General features: G+C 55.6%; 7 protein-coding genes across 7 annotated transcripts; 4 read left to right on the top strand and 3 right to left on the bottom strand.

Moving 5' to 3' along the window:
• Positions 1 to 593: 593 nt before the first annotated feature.
• On the top strand, positions 594 to 4,577 carry BCV69DRAFT_281899 (hypothetical protein). Its single transcript, XM_025492157.1, has 2 exons — positions 594 to 1,484; positions 1,563 to 4,577. Exons 1-2 carry the CDS (start codon positions 1,025 to 1,027, stop codon positions 4,262 to 4,264), a joined length of 3,162 nt encoding a protein of 1,053 aa, XP_025349151.1. The 5' UTR covers positions 594 to 1,024; the 3' UTR covers positions 4,265 to 4,577.
• A 345-nt stretch (positions 4,578 to 4,922) lies between these two features.
• On the top strand, positions 4,923 to 7,217 carry BCV69DRAFT_281900 (glycoside hydrolase). Its single transcript, XM_025492158.1, has one exon. The coding sequence runs from the start codon at positions 5,073 to 5,075 to the stop codon at positions 7,140 to 7,142; it is 2,070 nt and encodes a 689-aa protein (XP_025349152.1). The 5' UTR covers positions 4,923 to 5,072; the 3' UTR covers positions 7,143 to 7,217.
• Positions 7,218 to 7,605: 388 nt separating this feature from the next.
• BCV69DRAFT_268638 (acyl-CoA dehydrogenase NM domain-like protein) lies at positions 7,606 to 9,037 on the top strand (the record flags this gene model as incomplete). The annotated part of the gene is made up of 2 exons (XM_025490872.1): positions 7,606 to 8,319; positions 8,413 to 9,037. The coding sequence occupies exons 1-2, from the start codon at positions 7,922 to 7,924 to the stop codon at positions 9,035 to 9,037; spliced, it is 1,023 nt and encodes a 340-aa protein (XP_025349153.1). The 5' UTR covers positions 7,606 to 7,921.
• Positions 9,038 to 9,727: 690 nt separating this feature from the next.
• On the bottom strand, positions 9,728 to 11,475 carry BCV69DRAFT_247329 (amino acid transporter; the record flags this gene model as incomplete). The annotated part of the gene is made up of 2 exons (XM_025490245.1): positions 9,728 to 11,193; positions 11,292 to 11,475. The coding sequence occupies 2 exons, from the start codon at positions 11,473 to 11,475 to the stop codon at positions 9,728 to 9,730; spliced, it is 1,650 nt and encodes a 549-aa protein (XP_025349154.1).
• Positions 11,476 to 13,196: 1,721 nt separating this feature from the next.
• Positions 13,197 to 13,907, top strand: BCV69DRAFT_237610 (hypothetical protein; the record flags this gene model as incomplete). Its single annotated transcript, XM_025489945.1, has 2 exons — positions 13,197 to 13,698; positions 13,798 to 13,907. Coding segments are annotated over 2 exons (612 nt in total), but the record flags the coding sequence as incomplete, so codon positions are not given.
• A 199-nt stretch (positions 13,908 to 14,106) lies between these two features.
• On the bottom strand, positions 14,107 to 16,735 carry BCV69DRAFT_281903 (P-loop containing nucleoside triphosphate hydrolase protein). The gene is made up of 2 exons (XM_025492159.1): positions 14,583 to 16,735; positions 14,107 to 14,496 (listed from the first exon to the last, which is right to left on the bottom strand). The coding sequence occupies exons 1-2, from the start codon at positions 16,299 to 16,301 to the stop codon at positions 14,191 to 14,193; spliced, it is 2,025 nt and encodes a 674-aa protein (XP_025349156.1). The 5' UTR covers positions 16,302 to 16,735; the 3' UTR covers positions 14,107 to 14,190.
• BCV69DRAFT_281905 (UPF0220-domain-containing protein) lies at positions 16,604 to 17,464 on the bottom strand. Its single transcript, XM_025492160.1, has one exon. The coding sequence runs from the start codon at positions 17,407 to 17,409 to the stop codon at positions 16,765 to 16,767; it is 645 nt and encodes a 214-aa protein (XP_025349157.1). The 5' UTR covers positions 17,410 to 17,464; the 3' UTR covers positions 16,604 to 16,764.
• Positions 17,465 to 17,487: the final 23 nt, after the last annotated feature.

Raw genomic sequence — 17,487 nt, forward strand, 5'->3', positions numbered from 1 at the left:
GTGGAAAGCGTAGTGGAGAATTAATCAGATGGCCGAGTGACCAAGGCGCACGACGGAAAGGAAAGCTTCCCAATTGCTTTCCGCCGGCTGACGATTGACACACGAGAGGGCGGAGCGCGAGGAGGTCACATGCAGACGAGATCGGCGGACAGATCGGCAGGCTGCCGAGGCTGAAGATTGAGAGATCAGCAAGCGTCTGTTTTGCATGGTCTGCATTGCATGGCTGCATTCGCTTGCGTGGGTGTAGGAGCGTTATGGGCCCGTCTGTCCGTCTGAAGTTTGTCTGGGTCCCCTTGTCTCCAGCGAGAAGAAGCGCGGGCCTGTGGGCTTTGCTTTGGGGCCGTGGCATGTAAGCCCAAGCGGCGCTGGTGGCGGCGGCGGCGGGGGACTGTGTGCCTCTGTCCCCTTTCCGAGGGCAAAGCCAGGCCGACGCTCAAGGGGGGGCGCCAGTGTTGATGTGCAAAATGCTTTGGCAGCGCGGGCACTTGGCCAGAGGTCACCCTCGCGGCGCGTCCCGCGGGCGGGCGGTGGCTGGGTGCCTTGTGTTCCTCGCCGCCTCGGAACCACGATCGAGGTGTTCCTTCTCCCGTCACCACCAACCTACTCGACACAACAAAGATCCTCCTATACACCCTTGGCGACTGAGCAAAGGTCTCAAAGGCAGAGCTTGCTCGCCTCTCGCTTCGTTTCATTCGCTTTTACTGGCAAGCATACCGGACTTCGCCTCTTTGCTTCGGCTCAAACCACTCTTCGTCCGTGCCCTGACACACAACACCGTCGGCGCAACAAGGGGCACCTTCATCGTCTAGCCGCAACGTCTCTCCACCGGTTTCTGCCCCCTCGCTCGCTCCTTGTAGGACTGCTGAGCGTATACTTACATTCTCGACGCGCTCTTGTGTATACAGAGCCTCTTGAGTCGCGCAGGCAAATCGAACGAGCTTCTGCCCTTTCCTTTGCTCCTGCCCTCAACCTCGCGTCACACCCTTTCCCCTATCAAAGCCTTCCACTTATGCTGGCTTCCGTCATGCCGCCTCCGACCATCGCTCGTATGCTGCCGAACTTCCAGCTGGAAAATGGAGCCCGCAACGCCTCGCCCACCTCCTCCAAGGGCTATCAACCATCTCCGCCGCCAACAGCAGGCATCCTCTCGCCAACTTTCTACAGCTCGCCCCCAGTCATGCCCCAGCGCCAGATCTCCTCTTCTTCCTATGACGACTCAGGGTCTTCGATGCACCAGGGACAATCGGGAACATCAAAGGTCAGGAGGCAACGGCCGGACACTGAAGAGATCCGCAAGGTGGGCAAAGTCCACTATCAGGAGCTACTGGCATTTTTGAGGACTCATCTTGCAAAGGAGCAGACGGGCCCTCGGTCCAATGCTCGAGAGAAGCTCACTCGGCTGAGCAAGCAGCAATTTACAGAATTGTCCACTGATGTGTACGACGAGTTGATGCGGAGGATAAACAACACCAAGCAACAGATTGGTGAGTTCGGGAGGCTGATTGGCTCCTATGTATGCACGTACTGACCCTCAACTCTCTCTGTGCATCGGACCAATCAAGCTGTTCCACATCTGGCTGTGAGAGAAGAGTTCCACCCTAAACGTAATCAGGCCCGTCAAAAGCTCGCCACACTACCAAAGACGCGTTTCAAGGATTTGTCCTCAGATGTGTTCTTCGAACTGGAGCGCCGCTTTCCAGAGCTGAAAGAGGAGTACAGGCCAGAGGCGATTGCACGCGAGAAGGCTCTGGAACGAGAGGAACAGGAGCGACGGCTAAGGGAGGACGTTGCCCGCCGGGAAGCTCAAGAGAGGGAAAGGGAGGCTGCTGCTCAACGCGACCACGAGGCGGAGACCCGGCGCCTGAACAAGGCAGCCCCGAAAGAAAGCACGAGCGACATGATTGTACCTACAAAATCGAGGATTGTCGAAGAGGAGGACGTCTCTGTTGTTTACAGGGTCGGAGGAGAGCAAGGATCAGATGAAGAGATGTCCCACAATCAGAGGGTCTCTACAGACATGCTTGACAACAGGAGTACGATGTACAGCCAGGCCAGCTCCATGGGGACTGGCTTCGTGGCTGGTTACGCCGGCAGTCGTGGAACTGGAGACTTCGGCTACGGGCGCAACAGCACGACTGCGGATGGTCCTAACACCTTTGGCATTGAAAAGCTACGATCGGACTACGAATTCAAGATTGCGACGCTGCAACAAAGGGTCGCAACTCTGGAGGCTCAGAACGGCGAGCTGAGAGAACATTCTTCGCGGGGAGAGAAGTACGAAGAGCAATTGCGACTTGCTGAGAGCGAGCGAGATCGACTGCATGCCGAGCATGTCGACGAGCTTGATCAGATGAAGGGAGAGTTGGATGCCCACAAGCAAAAGCACGATGAGAAGGCTCGTGAATTGGAGTCAGCCATGGAGCGGATGAGTCTTCTCCAGAAAGATATGGATACTCGATCGTCGACAAATAATGTCAGCGCCGAAGACATGGAAAGGCTTCAAAGTGATCTGGCTGAGCAAGATCGGCTGATCCAGGATCTCCGCTCGGAAATCGAATCTCTCATCCAAGAGATCCAGCAGCTTTCATCTAGAAACGAGGAACTCGTTGCTGAGAAAGATCAGGACTTGGTTGTTGCGCGAGACCTTAACCAGCAGCTGATCTCTTACAAGAGGAAATATGAGCAGGCCAAGACAGAGCTGCGTCAGTACAAAGCCACTTCACAACTCTACGTTCAACCGCCTAAGACCGACGAGTTCATGCCAACATCTGATCGAGGTATCATCGCCGATGTAAATGTGACCGCTTTCCAGAGCTCCATCGACGAATTGTTGGCTACCGCCCGGTCTACATCTCCTTCGAACGTATTGGTCTCGATGAAGGCAGTCGTACTCGCTGCCACCTTGATCACTGACGACGTTGCGAAGTTCGAGGAGAGTGCGACCTTCGAGCTCTCGGCAGACGACGCTGATCAACTCATGCTCCTCAAGCCCAAGATTTCGACTACCCTCAATAACCTTATGAACGCTTGCCGCAACCATGCCTCTTCGCAAGGTCTGTCTCCTGTCAGTCTACTCGATGCTGCTGCCAGCCATGTCTCGATGACCGTAGTCGACCTCGTGAGAGTGCTGAAGCTGCGATCTGCCACTCAGTCGGAGAAGGACCAATTCGAAGCGCACTTCTCAGGCAATGCCCTTCCTCCCGGAGGACTGAAGCCTCTGCACATCGGCTCCTCTGCAGTCTCGAGAACCCAGCCAATTTCGCCTTCCCTAGACTCTGGTGCCACGAAGCTGAGAGCCTCTGGTGAGCGAAAGTCTCCAATCGATGCTCCTTCGGGTGGCGGTATGCGTTTATCACCTCGTGGGAAGAGCGCACCGTCCGGACGCTACTCTCCTGTAGGCTACCGACCAAGCTATGGCAAGATCGATACCTCTGTAGGGAATGAGTCTGCCTCAAGAAACACGTCGTTCTCGCAGCAGCGGGAGCCTTCGAGTCCTATTGGAAATGGCAGCAACCCCCTTGGTCACTATCAGAACGGAGGCCTCTCACAGGTCACCTCTTTGCCCAGGACCAATCTGGACAGCATCAAGAAGTCCTGGACCAACGGCAGGCGACCCTCCAGCGGTTCCGTGTCTCATCGAAGAACCGGCACCGGCTCTTACGAGGCTGACACGAGTGGAGGCACAGGCCAAAGCAGCATTGTGTACGACGACCTCAGCAACAACAGCGCGGACCGCTCTTCTAGGTCCCTTGCAGGCAAAGGTCGTCGCTCAGTGGCTTCGGCCAGCACTCCTCCTCGTCAGCTGAACGGAGCGGGCGCGCACGACAATGGCGACCACGATGCAGAGGACGGAGACACGAGCGAAGAGAACTGGGCCGAGCTGCGAAACTACATCGAGGTGCAGACGGAAGCCATTGTGCATTCCATCCAGTCCCTCCTTTCGGCCATCAGAGAGGGTGCTCAAGGTGTACAGCTCAACGAGAATTTGGTGCAGATCACGACCATTGCCTCTTCGATCATTGCCATTTCGAGGGACAATCTGCCGCCTTCATCCAAGGAGGAAGGGGAGGAGATTCTGGGCGAATTGACGGACAATTGTGAGAAGCTGAGCGAGATGCAGACACGCCCCAGCTTTGACAAGAGCACGAAGAGTGCTATGGCCAGCGCGAGCTACGGAGTTGCCAAGGGCTTGAAGGCTCTCAATGGCTTGTTGACAGAGGGAGAGGCTGTCAGACAGAGGGAAGAGCTGGAAGCGTTGAGGTGAGGCGGGGCCAGGACGGCGAGCTCCAGAAGACACTTAGCTAGACAGATAAGGGGCAAAGGGGCGTTGGAGAAGGTGAGGGATGTCTCCCTATCTCCACGCATCCAAGACGGTGTGACGTTGCTCGATATCCACACATGACCGACACATACACACGCACAATTGTACTGTACTCCACCGTTCCCATGGGCCATCATTCCCGTCTCTATGGAGATACCAGTCTCGCAAATTTGTCCGGCCATGCCTACGTGCCATCGTCCTTGTACTTTAATGTGACATTGCTAGAGCTTTTGAATGAACAGCTGAGATCTGCGACGTTGCCCTGTCCTGCCTGTGTGCTGCTCTGCCTCGCCACAAGAAGGTGGCCGTGGGAAAACATCAGACCAAGGCTGCAATTCTTTCTTTGGATCTCTTCCGTTCCGTCCGGCGAGTCTTGGGTGTGCTGCCGCCCCGCACGGAGCGCCGCGATGCAACGTCATGGGCGTCTCCACACAATCGGAGCTTCCCTGCGTTGCTGCCTCTGCTGCCCCTCCCGCCGCCCCACCCTCGACTTCCCCACGTCTTATTCCTTCCTCCCTTCCACGCCAAGCAAGTCTATCTTTCCATTAAATCTTTCTCATCTACCAAGTCTATTGACTCATACACAGCAGACAACCAAACCACTTCAGACTGACGTCTGCTCAACCTTGAAAGCCGCTACTCCAACACGTCGGCTCATTTCCCCAGAAGTTCGTGCTCGCACGAGCCTATCACCCTGGCCTCTTCAACTCTATAATTCACTCGCTACCTACGTCTTTTGCTACACAGCGCAATGACCACCACCGACTATTCCAAGGCCACCGACGGCACTCGCGTCATCTCCATTGACCCTTGGCTTGAGCCGTTTGCACCCGCTCTCCGGGAACGCTATGCAGTGTACAAGAAGTGGCTGGACAATATCAATTCCACAGAGGGCGGCCTGCTGAAGTTCTCCCAAGGATACAAGAACATGGGCTTCCAAGTCGACGAAGCTTCGCAAGATGTAGTGTACAGGGAGTGGGCGCCGGGAGTGGTGGACGCCTGCCTGATGGGAGACTTCAATGGGTGGAACAGGGAGAGCCATCGCATGACAAAGGATCAGTATGGTGTGTGGAGTTTGGTGTTGAAGGGAAACCCATCGGGTCAGTGCGCCATCCCTCATGATAGCAAGGTCAAGATTTCGATGGTGATGCCCAGTGGGGAAAGAATCGAGAGGTTACCTGCTTGGATCAATCGCGTCACTCAGGACCTGTCTGTCTCGCCAGTATACGATGCCATCTTCTGGAACCCGTCAAAAGCTCAACGCTACATCCCTAAGAATCCCAAGCCCAAGCAACCGGCTGACCTCAAGATCTACGAAGCACATGTGGGCATTGCCACCCCGGAGCCTCGTGTGGGTACTTACAAGGAGTTTACAAAGAATGTCCTGCCCAAGATAGGAGACCTGGGATACAATGCCATTCAGCTAATGGCAATTCAGGAGCACGCCTACTATGCTTCTTTTGGATACCAGATTACAAGCTTCTTTGCGCCTTCTTCAAGGTACGGTACGCCCGAGGAGCTCAAGGAGCTCATCGATGTCGCTCACGGTCTGGGTATCACCGTCCTGCTGGACATCGTCCACTCCCACGCTTGCAAGAATGTCCTGGACGGTCTGAACATGTTCGATGGCACTGATCATCTCTACTTCCATGAAGGAGCCAAGGGTCGCCACGAGTTGTGGGATTCTCGCCTCTTCAACTATGGTAGTCACGAAGTCCTCCGTTTCCTGCTGAGCAACTGTCGATACTGGCTCGAGGAATTCGGCTTCGACGGTTTCAGATTCGACGGTGTGACTAGCATGATCTACACTCATCATGGTATTGGCACAGGATTCTCGGGTGGGTACCACGAGTACTTTGGCCCAGGAGTCGATACTGAGGGAGTGGTGTATCTGATGCTGGCCAACGAGCTTTGCAGACAGTACAGCCCGGACACCATCAGCGTCGCAGAGGACGTGTCGGGTATGCCGGCTCTGTGTCGGCCGGTAGCGGAAGGAGGTATGGGCTTCGACTACAGGCTGATGATGGCTGTGCCAGACATGTGGATCAAGCTACTGAAGGAGACGCGGGACGAGGACTGGGACTTTGGCAACATCTGTCACACCCTTACCAACCGCCGTCACATGGAAAAGTCCATTGCCTATGCAGAGTCGCATGACCAGGCTCTTGTGGGCGACAAGACGCTGGCGTTTTGGCTGATGGACAAGGAGATGTACACGAACATGTCTGACTTGACGGAGCGCACGCCGATCATCGACCGGGGTCTCGCTCTGCACAAGATGATCCGACTAATCACACATGGGCTTGGAGGTGAGGGATACCTGAACTTCATCGGCAACGAGTTCGGCCACCCTGAGTGGCTCGACTTCCCGCGAGCAGGCAACAACTCGTCCTTCCAGCACGCAAGGAGACAATTCAACCTCATTGACGGCCCCGATGCCCATCTACTGAGGTACAAGTATCTCTACAATTTCGACCGCGAGATGAACAACACCGAGTCCCGCTTCAAGTGGCTCGCCGCTCCCCAGGCCTACGTCTCGCTAAAGCACCAAGGCGACCGTCTCGTAGCCTTCGACCGAGCAGGCGTCGTCTTCATCTTCAACTTTTCCGATCAGTCCTACACTGACTTTAAAATTGGTGTGCCTGAGCCGGGCAAGTACACGCTGGTGTTGGACAGTGATACAAAGGAAAATGGAGGACATGCCAGATTGGATCATGCGAAGACGGAGTGCTTTAGTGAACCGGGAGACTGGAACGGACGTCCCCACAGCATCATGGTGTATGTGCCGTCGAAGTGCTGCATCGCACTCGCTGTACAGTGAGGAGGAAATAATAGAAGTAGTGGATGGACGTGCAATGATACGAATGAACCCTGAACTTCAGAGGCGAGACCCACTCAACCTTTGCCTGCCTGCCTGCCTGCGTCACCGACTTGTGTGTGTGTGCGGGGGCGAGAGGCGCCTCGGCAGGACCGGCCTGAGTCGGAAGCCGAGGCGCCCTGTCTCCGGACCCCGCAATTGGCTCTTTCGCCGGAAGCCGAATGCCCCGCTTAACTCACCCCCACCCTCACATCCGCAAACTTCCTTTCCTTCTTCTCATTCCCTACCAAATCGTAGCCCTTCCACCCCATCAGCTCCCTTCACACCATTCCACCATGTCCTTCCTCCGTACAGCCTCAGCCTCTGCCGCTCCCTCGCTCCTGCGCAACGCCGTGGGTGGCGCATTGCGCCGGAACCTCGTAGCTACGCCTGCAATGGCTTCCTCGAGGTGCTACTCGGTGCAGCATTCGACGATCAACCCAAATGAGCTGTCCAAGGAGGACTTTAACATGACCCGTTAGTATTGCGATGGATGTTGGGAGGGGCGGAGCCCGTCTGAGGAAACGGACCACCTGCCGCGAATTGGTAGGGACGATGCCTAACCCCTCCTCTTCTCCTGTGCCTCTCAACCTATCCTTCTTTTTGCCTCATTCACAGCTTTCACCAAGTATGACGCTGAAGACCCGCTCGGCTGGCAAAAGACGCTGACCGAGGAGGAGCAAGCCATCTCAGACACGGCCCGAGAGTTCTGCCAGGAGACGCTGCAGCCAAAAGTCCTAGAGATGTGGCGCAAGGAAGCCTGGGACCCTACTATCCTCCCAGCCTTGGGCGAGCTAGGTCTACTCGGTCCTACTATCCAGGGTTACGGATGTGCAGGTGTGAGCAATGTAGCCTACGGTCTCATCACTCGAGAGATGGAGCGTGTAGACTCTGGATATCGCTCCATCATGAGTGTCCAGTCTTCTCTGGCCATGGGCGCAATTTATCAATTTGGTACAGAGGCGCAAAAGGAAAAGTACCTACCGGAAATGGCAAAGGGTAAGATGGTAGGATGCTTTGGATTGACTGAGCCCAACCATGGTAGTGATCCGGCGGGAATGGAGACCACTGCTGAGGATACAGGCGATGGTGAGATTATCCTCAATGGTAGCAAGACCTGGATCTCCAGCAGTCCGTATGCGTGAGTATCAAGGACCGCACGAGAATATAGAGGGGGTCCTCGACAAACCACTGACGTCTGTTGTTCTCCTGCTTTACCTCTCCTGGCTCTTAGCGACATTGCTGTGATCTGGGCTCGTTGCAAGTGGGACAACAAGGTGCGCGGCTTCCTCGTCGAAAAGGGTACCAAAGGCTTCACCTGTCCCGCCATCAAGAACAAAATCTCTCTTCGCGCCTCTGTCACTGGTTCCATCTTCCTCGAAGATGTACGAGTGAAGCGCGATGAGTCTCTCTTGGTCCGAGCTCGACCAGGATTGGGAGCACCCTTTGAGTGTCTCAATTCGGCTAGGTACGGAATCGCCTGGGGAGCCTTGGGTGCTCTCGAGTCTTGCATCGACGAGGCAAAGCAGTATGCTCTAGACCGCAAGCAATTCAAGAAGCCCCTTGCCGGTTTCCAATTGGTTCAAAAGAAGCTAGTAGATGCCCACACTGAAGCCGCATTGGGCTTTGCGGCTTGTATGCTAGTGGGTAGGGCAAAGGACAAGAGGGGAGAGTGGAACCCACAGATGGTTTCCATGGTCAAGAGGAACTCTACGGGAAAGGCATTGGAGCATGCGAGGAATCTTGGAACCATCTTGGGCGGGAATATCTGCAGTGATGAATATGCTATTGGTAGGCACTCGCACAACCTTGAGGTGGTAGCTACGTACGAGGGCACCCATGATATTCATGGTGAGTAGCAGGTGACCCATCACTAACCACCAAAAAGGGATATAGTGCTGATTCTTACGTCTCCTCTCGCCACTCTCTTGCAGCCCTCATTCTCGGTCAAGCCTTGACCGGTCAACAGGCCTTCTACTGATTCTCCGCACTAGCCCAGATCATTTGTTTGTAACTTTCTTTCTATAATGTGCAATGCTACGGCCCATACTTTTTCCTTGTCATGTTTCATCCCCGTCTGATCTGGTTGAGAAAGCACCTGAGGTACAGCGACTTCAGCCGCATTTCGTCTCCAATGTCGATTGGGAGTTCACAGAAAGGAGGCCCCGCACGCAAGCAAGCAAGCACGCAGGTGCTCATCTCCTCAGACTCACACAATCACTACATCGCTCGGGAGTAGTTTGCAAGAACAGAAGAAAAAAGGTATACAAACGAGATCATATAATAATAACACTCTGCACAGCACAGCGAATGCACAATGCAATGCAAGCCCGATGGCAGGGCTGCTATGAACGAGACTGAACAAAAGCGAGACGCAAGACGAGGCGAGACGAGACAGAGAGATGGACAAGGGAAGCCCCAAGAGGTCGAGGCGGGGAGGAGGAAGGGGAGGGAGTAAAGATGACGCGAGTAGACCAGAGCGACCACTATCGAAGCCGGCAATACCGTCAATTGGACGGTCCGCACCTTTGAGGAGGACCTGTTTCCGCTTAGTGGCTCTCCTTGGCCAACACTTCCTGAACCACGACACTGTGTGCATTGTGCTCGTGGGCGTATCCACCAGGTCCACGGTAGTGCTTGTGTGCGTAAAGTGCGTACCAGATGTACGAGAGGATCATCACACCAAAGAACACGACCGAAGCCCAGTTCATGGTGATGGCAGTGACGGGGGTAAAGGTAGGGATGGCCAGAATGGTCACTTCGAAGAGAGTCCAGAAGATGGCAATCCAATTGATGACCTTTCCAAAGAGTCCATTGCCCAGGTAGAAGGGTCCACGGTTCTGGTGGAACTGCACATCGGGGTGCTCGGAGAAGATCTGACGGCAGAGAATGGGGACCCAGTAGCTCAAGTCCATTCCTAGGGCTGCCAGGGCAAAGACGGCCGCGACGGCGTAGTAAGAGGCGAATGCGAGCATGACTAGGACGATGTTGAGGATGACGACGAGCCAGACGGCGTTGAGGGTGATCCTGGTCTTCTTGTTGACCTTGGCAAAGAAGACGGGGATGGCGCGGTCACGAGCCAGAGCGTAGAAGCTTCGGGCGTTGGCCTGAGTTGCAGTGACGACGACGAAGAAGGCGACACAGCAGGCGAAGGGCCAGACGACGAGGAAGGCGACCTTGCCTCCACGGTTGAGCAGGATCTGAGCAACGGCCAACTCTCCAGGCCAAACGGTGAGGTCGACACCAATGTCACCGCTGGCAAAGACCAGGCAGATGTTGAGGAAGAAACCGAGCAGACCTGTAGCGAAGACGGCCTGAACAATGGCAACGGGGGCGGCAATGGCAGCCTTGTGGACCTCCTCGGAAATGTGAGCAGTAGCATCGTAGTCGGTCATGACGAATTGAACCATCTGAAGACCGATCAAGAAAGCTAGAGAATCGGACCAGCCAGAGTTATTGACGATAGTACCAAAGGCCGCTTCGCCGCTCAGGAACTCGTCACGGGGCGTGCGGGCCAGCACGAGGATTGCAACAACGATGGTGGTGATGATGTTGACAAAGACGTACGAGGCCGTGAACCTTGCGAGCCATGATGTAGGGAAGGAGTTGAGGATTCCTGCAATGACCATGATGGCGCAGAAGACTCCGACGATTTCTCCAGTGGTGGCCACATAGCTACCGTTGGAGATGACGTAGGCCCAGCTCATGATCATGGACGCCAGACCATAGGCAGTACCACAAATTCCGGCAATTTGACCAAGACCGTTGGCCCAGCCTACACCGTAAGCGACCATAGGGGCCCAGCGCTTGGGCACGACCAGACCAGAGACAGTGTAGAGACCACCAGCTGAAGGGTATGCAGAGACGAGCTCACCGATGGCGACACCAAGAGTCATGTTCATGATGGATCCCATGAACCATGTCCAAATGACAGAGGGACCACCTCCGGACACCCACGGGGTGTTGAAGGTTGTAATGACACTGGAGATCAGACCCATGATGGCCATGGCGAAACCTGAGCAGTAAGCAGCGGAAGCGTGTGCCGTCAGTGATCCAATATGGACGCGCAGGCACGCTGGACTGCAAGGTATCAATTGCAACAAGTATACTCACTGAAAGTACTCAGACTGGCAAATTCACGCTTGAATTCGTTCTTGTAACCCATGTTGGCCAAACGCTCATCGGCGTCATCGTCGGTGGTGCCGCCCACGCTGACGGGCCTATGTTGCACACTAGGCTCCTCGGGGAACCTTTTGCCAGCATCCTTCTCGGATGGATGGGATGAGTCGGACGCCATGATGCTAGAGGGGTGTTGGGAGCGATGTGGGCAGGGGAGAAGACGGCTAACGAGGGGGAGACACGGAATCTGCAAAAGGAAACGGGGCGATGGGAGGATAGAGGGTTCTCCATGTTAGTTATCAATCAGCTATGCCTCTGGCGTTGGTGTAACGGCTGTGAGATTGTGATTGTGCCTGTTCCCCACGCTGCGTCAAGGTCACAATCTCTGCCGGCAAGCTCTATCGTTATCGCCCCGTTCCGGGCGGATAGACTAGTGAGGTAGCTTGTGCACGACCTTTTGCACACCCTTGCCGAGGGATGTTTGTGTCTACGCTTGGCCCTCCTTTGCCATATACAGATGACGGTATCTAGGACGGGAAGCCCCCTCACGGCGCTCCAGTGGGGTGCGAGAGCTGCGTAGGAGGAGAGGGACCGCGGCACAAGTCCTCCCAGCGCTGGACCCCGGAGCTTGGGCCTTGTTTGCCCGATCTTCACTTCTTGTCCATGTATCAACTCACAGATTGAGTCGGGTCGCACCAGAACTGGAAGATGACGGCTTTGCGAGGGTCGTTGAGATGATGGTGTAGAGGATAAGAGGGAAGGGAGGATCACGAGGGTCCGGAGGGGGGGAGGGGGGGAGTTTGTAAAGGGACTGTGGAAGAATCTGAGTGGGCCGGAGCGGACGAGTGCGGATGTGTGGGTGGTCCCTAGGCTGCTCTGCCTTGCCCCTTGTTCCGGTGCTTGGCCTGCGTTGTGCTATCCGCTGAGAAAGCCAGTGACAGGAATCGGGCCTGCAAGACGTCTACGACTCACGGGCTACGCTGCCACGGCTGCAGTCCTGCTGGGACCAGAGCGTGTGTGAGCGGCATCTGCGAGGTAGAGTAGCCAGGGTACCCAGCCATCCTTTCCGCCACCGCGTTCCCGTCCTCCCCCCTCCTGGTCTGCTCCTCTGCTGCACCTCACCCTGGACTGCTGTAGAGTGTCGCGGACTGCATGGCTCATGCATGGCACACTACAAAAATCGACTCCACTCCCATTCCAGAGGCAGAGGAGAGAAAAGAGGAGAGGCCTGGCACCCGCGCGCATCCACGGCAGTCAGACCGTGGCGCCACCCAAAGCCTTCGCCGAAGAGGAGACGCCACTGCAATCCTCTCTCCCTCGCGCGACTGGACCTGCGAGTAGACCCGAGGCTGCTGCGACTTCAGCTCTTGGCTACACCCCTCAGCACCCCCGCAAGGTCAAGACCGGAGAGTCCCACGGGGTAATCTCAGGCTGATTCAATCCAACCAATGGCGGGTCAGGTCATCAAAGTCTGGTTTACCTAGGCTCTCGCTTCGCAGCTTACGCGTAGAGTGGTTCGCCGGACGACTGCAGATTGTCCATCTCGCAAACACAGGTGTCAATTTGAAGACCGATAAGATCGAGAACAAGATCGAGATCGTCTGGCAGAGAATCTGCACCTCCCACGTGGCCGAAGAGGCGGGATGTCCGTGGGTCCGAAGTCTCGGAGCCGAAGAGAGCACGCCGGAACGGGACGGCTCGTGACGGAACGGCTGATTGCAAGGAAGGAAGGACAAAAGATTCCTCGCCTCAGCATCGACGTCCCTACCTCACTCGGTGTGACCGTATCGCCATCGCCGCCATTAGCGCCCTCGCACTCACCGACCTGCTCTGACTCTCACAATGTGGCCATTCTCATCCTCTGGAAAGCAGCAAGGCGTGCCAGCAGACGCCACTGCTCCTGCTTCCGCCTCGACCGACTTCACCCAGGCTCAGCCACCTCTCCAAGCAGACAGTTCAGCCTCCTCCTCCTCCTCGACGGCCTACTTCAATACTGCTCAATTCTCCCAGCCTTCCTCCTCCACTTCTCCCTACGATTCTTCTTACACACCTACCGCTGCTGGTCTCTTTTCCTCGCCAGAGTTTGACGCTGCTCGGCTTCATCCGCTCGCTGGATTGGGCAAGGACGAAGTGGAATATCTAGACATTGTAGACACTGCGCCCAACTCGCTAGAGGGAGCTAGGACTGCCCTGCCCAGTCGAGGATGGAGTGATGATCTTTGCTATGGTACAGGGACAACCTACCTCTCCGGACTCGCCATTGGTGGTTTGCTCGGTGCTCGGGAAGGCTTGACAAGACCCCTCGGTGTGGACTCGCCGACGCTGCGTCTGCGTATTAATGCCATGCTCAACCAGGTCACTAGGAGAGGAAGCTTCATGGGAAACAGCGCTGGTGTCATTGGTGAGTAGATGTCGAACGGATGTGACGCAACCACGACATGAGTAAAACTTGCTTGCTCACTCTTCGTCCTCGCCCGCCCACCCCACTCCTTCCCTGCAGCGCTCTTGTACAATGCCATCGACGCCATCATCGACAATGCCCGCGGCAAGCACGACATGGCCGGCGCAATGGCTGCTGGAGGACTGTCGGGAGCCATCTTCAAGGCCACTGCAGGCGTGAGGCCCATGGCCATCTCCAGCGGTATCATGATGGGAGCTGCCGCTTCTTGGACCGCGGCAAAGAAGGCTTTCCTGGAGCAATAGATACGGAAGCGAGGCTAGGGTCCTACTCCTGTAAGACGATACCGACGGGATTGTATACATGGGACATTTGGTTCCCGTCCAGGGCTATGGCACTGCAATATCCATCACTCTCGACGCCATTATTGAGCACATTGATTGACAGACCTGTGTGACAAGACAAGTGCGCTCCTCTCCTTGCCTCCTTTTGCTCTCAGTATCCACCCCCACCATCCATGGAATGTCCTGCCATCTTTCTCCTCTGCTCCTCCTCCAACTTGGGACAATCAGAGATACTATGACCTAATCCACCACAGATGGCACATGCCCTGATTGCTCCACCAGCCGCCGCTCGAGGGTCTTCAATGGCGGCGAGGAAAGGTGGAATGCGCTGCTTGGCTTCCATGAGGAGGTATTTGAGATCCAAGAGGGTCTGCTCGGGGACATTCATGTTCACAAACGTCGTGGCAATTCCAGTCTTGCCGCTTCGACCTGTTCGACCGATTTGATGCACGTAAGACTGCGAAGCAAGGTAGAAGGTGGTGGTGGGTCAGCTCGCCACTTCCTGCTATCATCTCCTGCCACTTGCCTCTCGTGCTGACTTACCTCAATTTCCTTTGGCATAGTAAAATTGATGACGTGTTGAATCTCATTGAAATCAAGTCCTTTACTGGCCACTCCCGACGCAACCATCACATCCTTTTGTCCAGTCTTGAATGCCCGGATAGCATACTCTCTTTCATCTTGCGTCTTGCTGCCGTGAATAGCCACTGCCTCGACGCCTTTGAGCAAGAGGTACTCCTGGATATCATCTACCTCGTTCTTGTTTTCGCTAAAGACAATGACGGGTGGTGCCGTCTTTTGCAGACATTCTAGGAGGTAGACCATCTTGGCTTCCTGCTTCACGTATTCTACCTCTTGGATAATGTCCATCGAGGCTGCTCCCGCTCGTCCGACATTGATGATCACGGGACGGATGAGAGACTGCTCGGCAAAGTCCTGAATCTTTGCCGGCATCGTGGCAGAGAAGAGAAGCGTCTGTCTCTGCTGCTTGAAGAAGCTCATGATGTTCCTCACATCTTCTTCGAAACCCATGTCAATCATTCGATCAGCCTCATCGAGGCAGAGGTACTTGCAGCATTCCAGTGTGAACTTCTTCTTTGTCAGCATGTCCTGCAGTCTGCCCGGCGTGGCGACGACGATGTGGAAGCCCTTGCCCATTGTGTGGGACTGCTCGGCCATTGAGATTCCGCCGATGCAGAGCAGCACGCCGATCTCTGGGTAGCCATCCTGGGCAAGAGCCTGCGCCATGGCCTTGATGCCATCGTACGTCTGACGAGCCAGCTCTCGAGAGGGACAGACAATCATCCCTAGAGGTCCTTCGCCGCGAGTGTATGGCAGCTTCTTCTCCTCCTCGACTGAGAACATGACCAGAGGCAAACTGAAAGCAAGCGTCTTGCCACTTCCAGTGAAGGCAATACCGATCATGTCTCGGCCAGAGAAGGCGGTAGGCAGGCCCTGCATTTGGATGGGCGTCGGCTTCTTGATCCCTTTGCCAAGGAGATGCTTGATGATGGCATTCGGGATCTTCATGTCTTGAAACCTCGTGGCAAGCGGCGGGATGTCCATTCCATCAGCCAAGACATGATGCTCCTCCCTGATCTTTGCATTCTCCTCTTCTGTCCTATTCCGCAGATAGCTTGGAGCAGTCCAGGAAGTCTTGAGCGGCTCAGTATAATTGATCCCCTGAGCTAATTCCATATCACTCGCCAATTTCCTCCGAGCAGCGTGAGCTTCGAGGATCTTCCTCTCTTCCTCCTCGCGCTGCTGAGCAGGTGTCTGAGTTGCGTACGCTCGCTCTTCTCTAAGTGCTCGCGCCTCGTCCAGTAGTGTTGTGTGTTTCTGCCGAATACCAAAGTCGGGCTTTGCCTCCTCGTCTTCTTCTTCGTCATCATCTCTTCCCACTCCCCCGTTGCCAGCGCCTTGCCGACCCTCCCCATTTGCAGTACCATCTGCCCCCGGCCCACCTTTGCTCGAGGTAGCTCGGGACGAACCCGCTCCACCGCGACTGAGGGCTCCCCTACCCGACGAGATCTTTTGGAGCTGCTGCGCTCTCCGTTGCTTCAGCGGCACAAAGCGCTTCGAGTCGTAGTCCTCCTCGTCTGCATCATCGTCGAAGCTGAGCAGCCCAGCAGCGCCGTCCGCATCATCGTCAGGTACGGGGCGTCGTCGCTTGAAGGATGGCTCCCCATCTGTGTTCAAAGTAGATGAGGAAGTGGAAGCGTGTGCTGATGGACCAGCAAAGGCTGCTGCGTCTGGGGCCATGGTTGCGAGATGATGAGATTGTGGCGAACGATTCAAGTTGGAGGATACGAAGCAACGGTGGGTGGCAGTGGAATCTCATCTCGGGCAACGGAAAGAGGCGCAGGCGCAGGAGCCGCTTCGCCCTCGGCTGCCTCACTCAAGGTCGAGGTAGGAAGGGCTCAGCCGATACATGCAACAAATCATGGAGCAGACAGATGCAAAGCACTGAGAATTGGTATTATGGGAGCCCATTCGATAGTTTGCTCGCGGACGCCATGATGGTCGCAAGGCTCCTTCAGCGCCCTTCAGATGAAATCAGCTACATCACTAGCTGACACTGCTCTTATGCAACAGTATGCCACTGCTACTTAGATGGTGAGGTTGTAGTCGTACTCTCCCTCTGTCGATTGAGCAATCCACAGTGAGACCGTAGACAACATTAGGCAGAGGTTCTGTGGGACATTGAGGATAGTAGATTGAAGTGTCAGGGAGAGAATTGGGTCGTCCCAATGCAGCAATTGGCCGGCCGGCAAGGCAGCTGCGATGCATCCCTAGAGTGAGCAGCCAACGAGCTCTGCATCTCTACTCTACTCACCTGAATAACATTTGCCACTCCATATTCCTCTGGATGTCCCGGTACCACGTACTTGACCACCAAGACTGTCACGCTCCCCGCCAGTCCTCCTGCCATGAGTGCGAATCCCACAAATAGGAATAGCTTCGCCCGCCACATGGTTGCGTCTCCGCCCCCACTTCCACCTCCCATTCCACCACTGAAAAGAGCCGAGCTAAGTCCCGCTTCAGCCAAGAGGGACTTGTCGATGAGGTTCACGACGATCATTCCAAAAGTCCCGCACAGCCCGGGAATCCAATCGGCAAAGGTGATTGCCACATCAGGTGGAGTCCAGGGTTTTGGATCTCCCTCGGGTGGAGCACGGGAGAGGATGGAAGAGGAGATGACTGCGTCTAGGAAGAACCACCATCCGATGGAGAAGAGGGCACCGGAGAGGTAGATTCCAAAGGTACGGCGGGAGGGGGCTAGGAATGCTGGTAGGCTGGGGATGGGGATCAGACAGGCACGACGCGCACCGCCGTACCCTCTGCGAGCTTGACTCTGAGTGTAGGACATCCTGCTCAGCGAGACAAGGCGATGATGGCGATGATGGGTGAGGAGAAGATTGTGGGACAAAGTAGGAAGAGATATTCT

The sequence above is a fragment of the Pseudomicrostroma glucosiphilum genome (assembly GCF_003144135.1).
Source record: "Pseudomicrostroma glucosiphilum strain MCA 4718 unplaced genomic scaffold BCV69scaffold_4, whole genome shotgun sequence".
NCBI lineage: Eukaryota > Fungi > Basidiomycota > Exobasidiomycetes > Microstromatales > Microstromataceae > Microstroma > Microstroma glucosiphilum.

Bases quoted from the DNA above. Each gene is read 5' to 3' on its own strand.
- BCV69DRAFT_281899 (XM_025492157.1), top strand. From the start codon at position 1,025: ATGCCGCCTCCGACCATCGCTCGTATGCTGCCGAACTTCCAGCTGGAA. The intron at 1,485-1,562 runs GTGAGTTCGGGA...GGACCAATCAAG, and splicing joins CAACACCAAGCAACAGATTG to CTGTTCCACATCTGGCTGTG.
- BCV69DRAFT_281900 (XM_025492158.1), top strand. From the start codon at position 5,073: ATGACCACCACCGACTATTCCAAGGCCACCGACGGCACTCGCGTCATC.
- BCV69DRAFT_281903 (XM_025492159.1), bottom strand. From the start codon at position 16,301: ATGGCCCCAGACGCAGCAGCCTTTGCTGGTCCATCAGCACACGCTTCC. The intron at 14,497-14,582 runs GTAAGTCAGCAC...CTTGCTTCGCAG, and splicing joins CTATGCCAAAGGAAATTGAG to TCTTACGTGCATCAAATCGG.
- BCV69DRAFT_281905 (XM_025492160.1), bottom strand. From the start codon at position 17,409: ATGTCCTACACTCAGAGTCAAGCTCGCAGAGGGTACGGCGGTGCGCGT.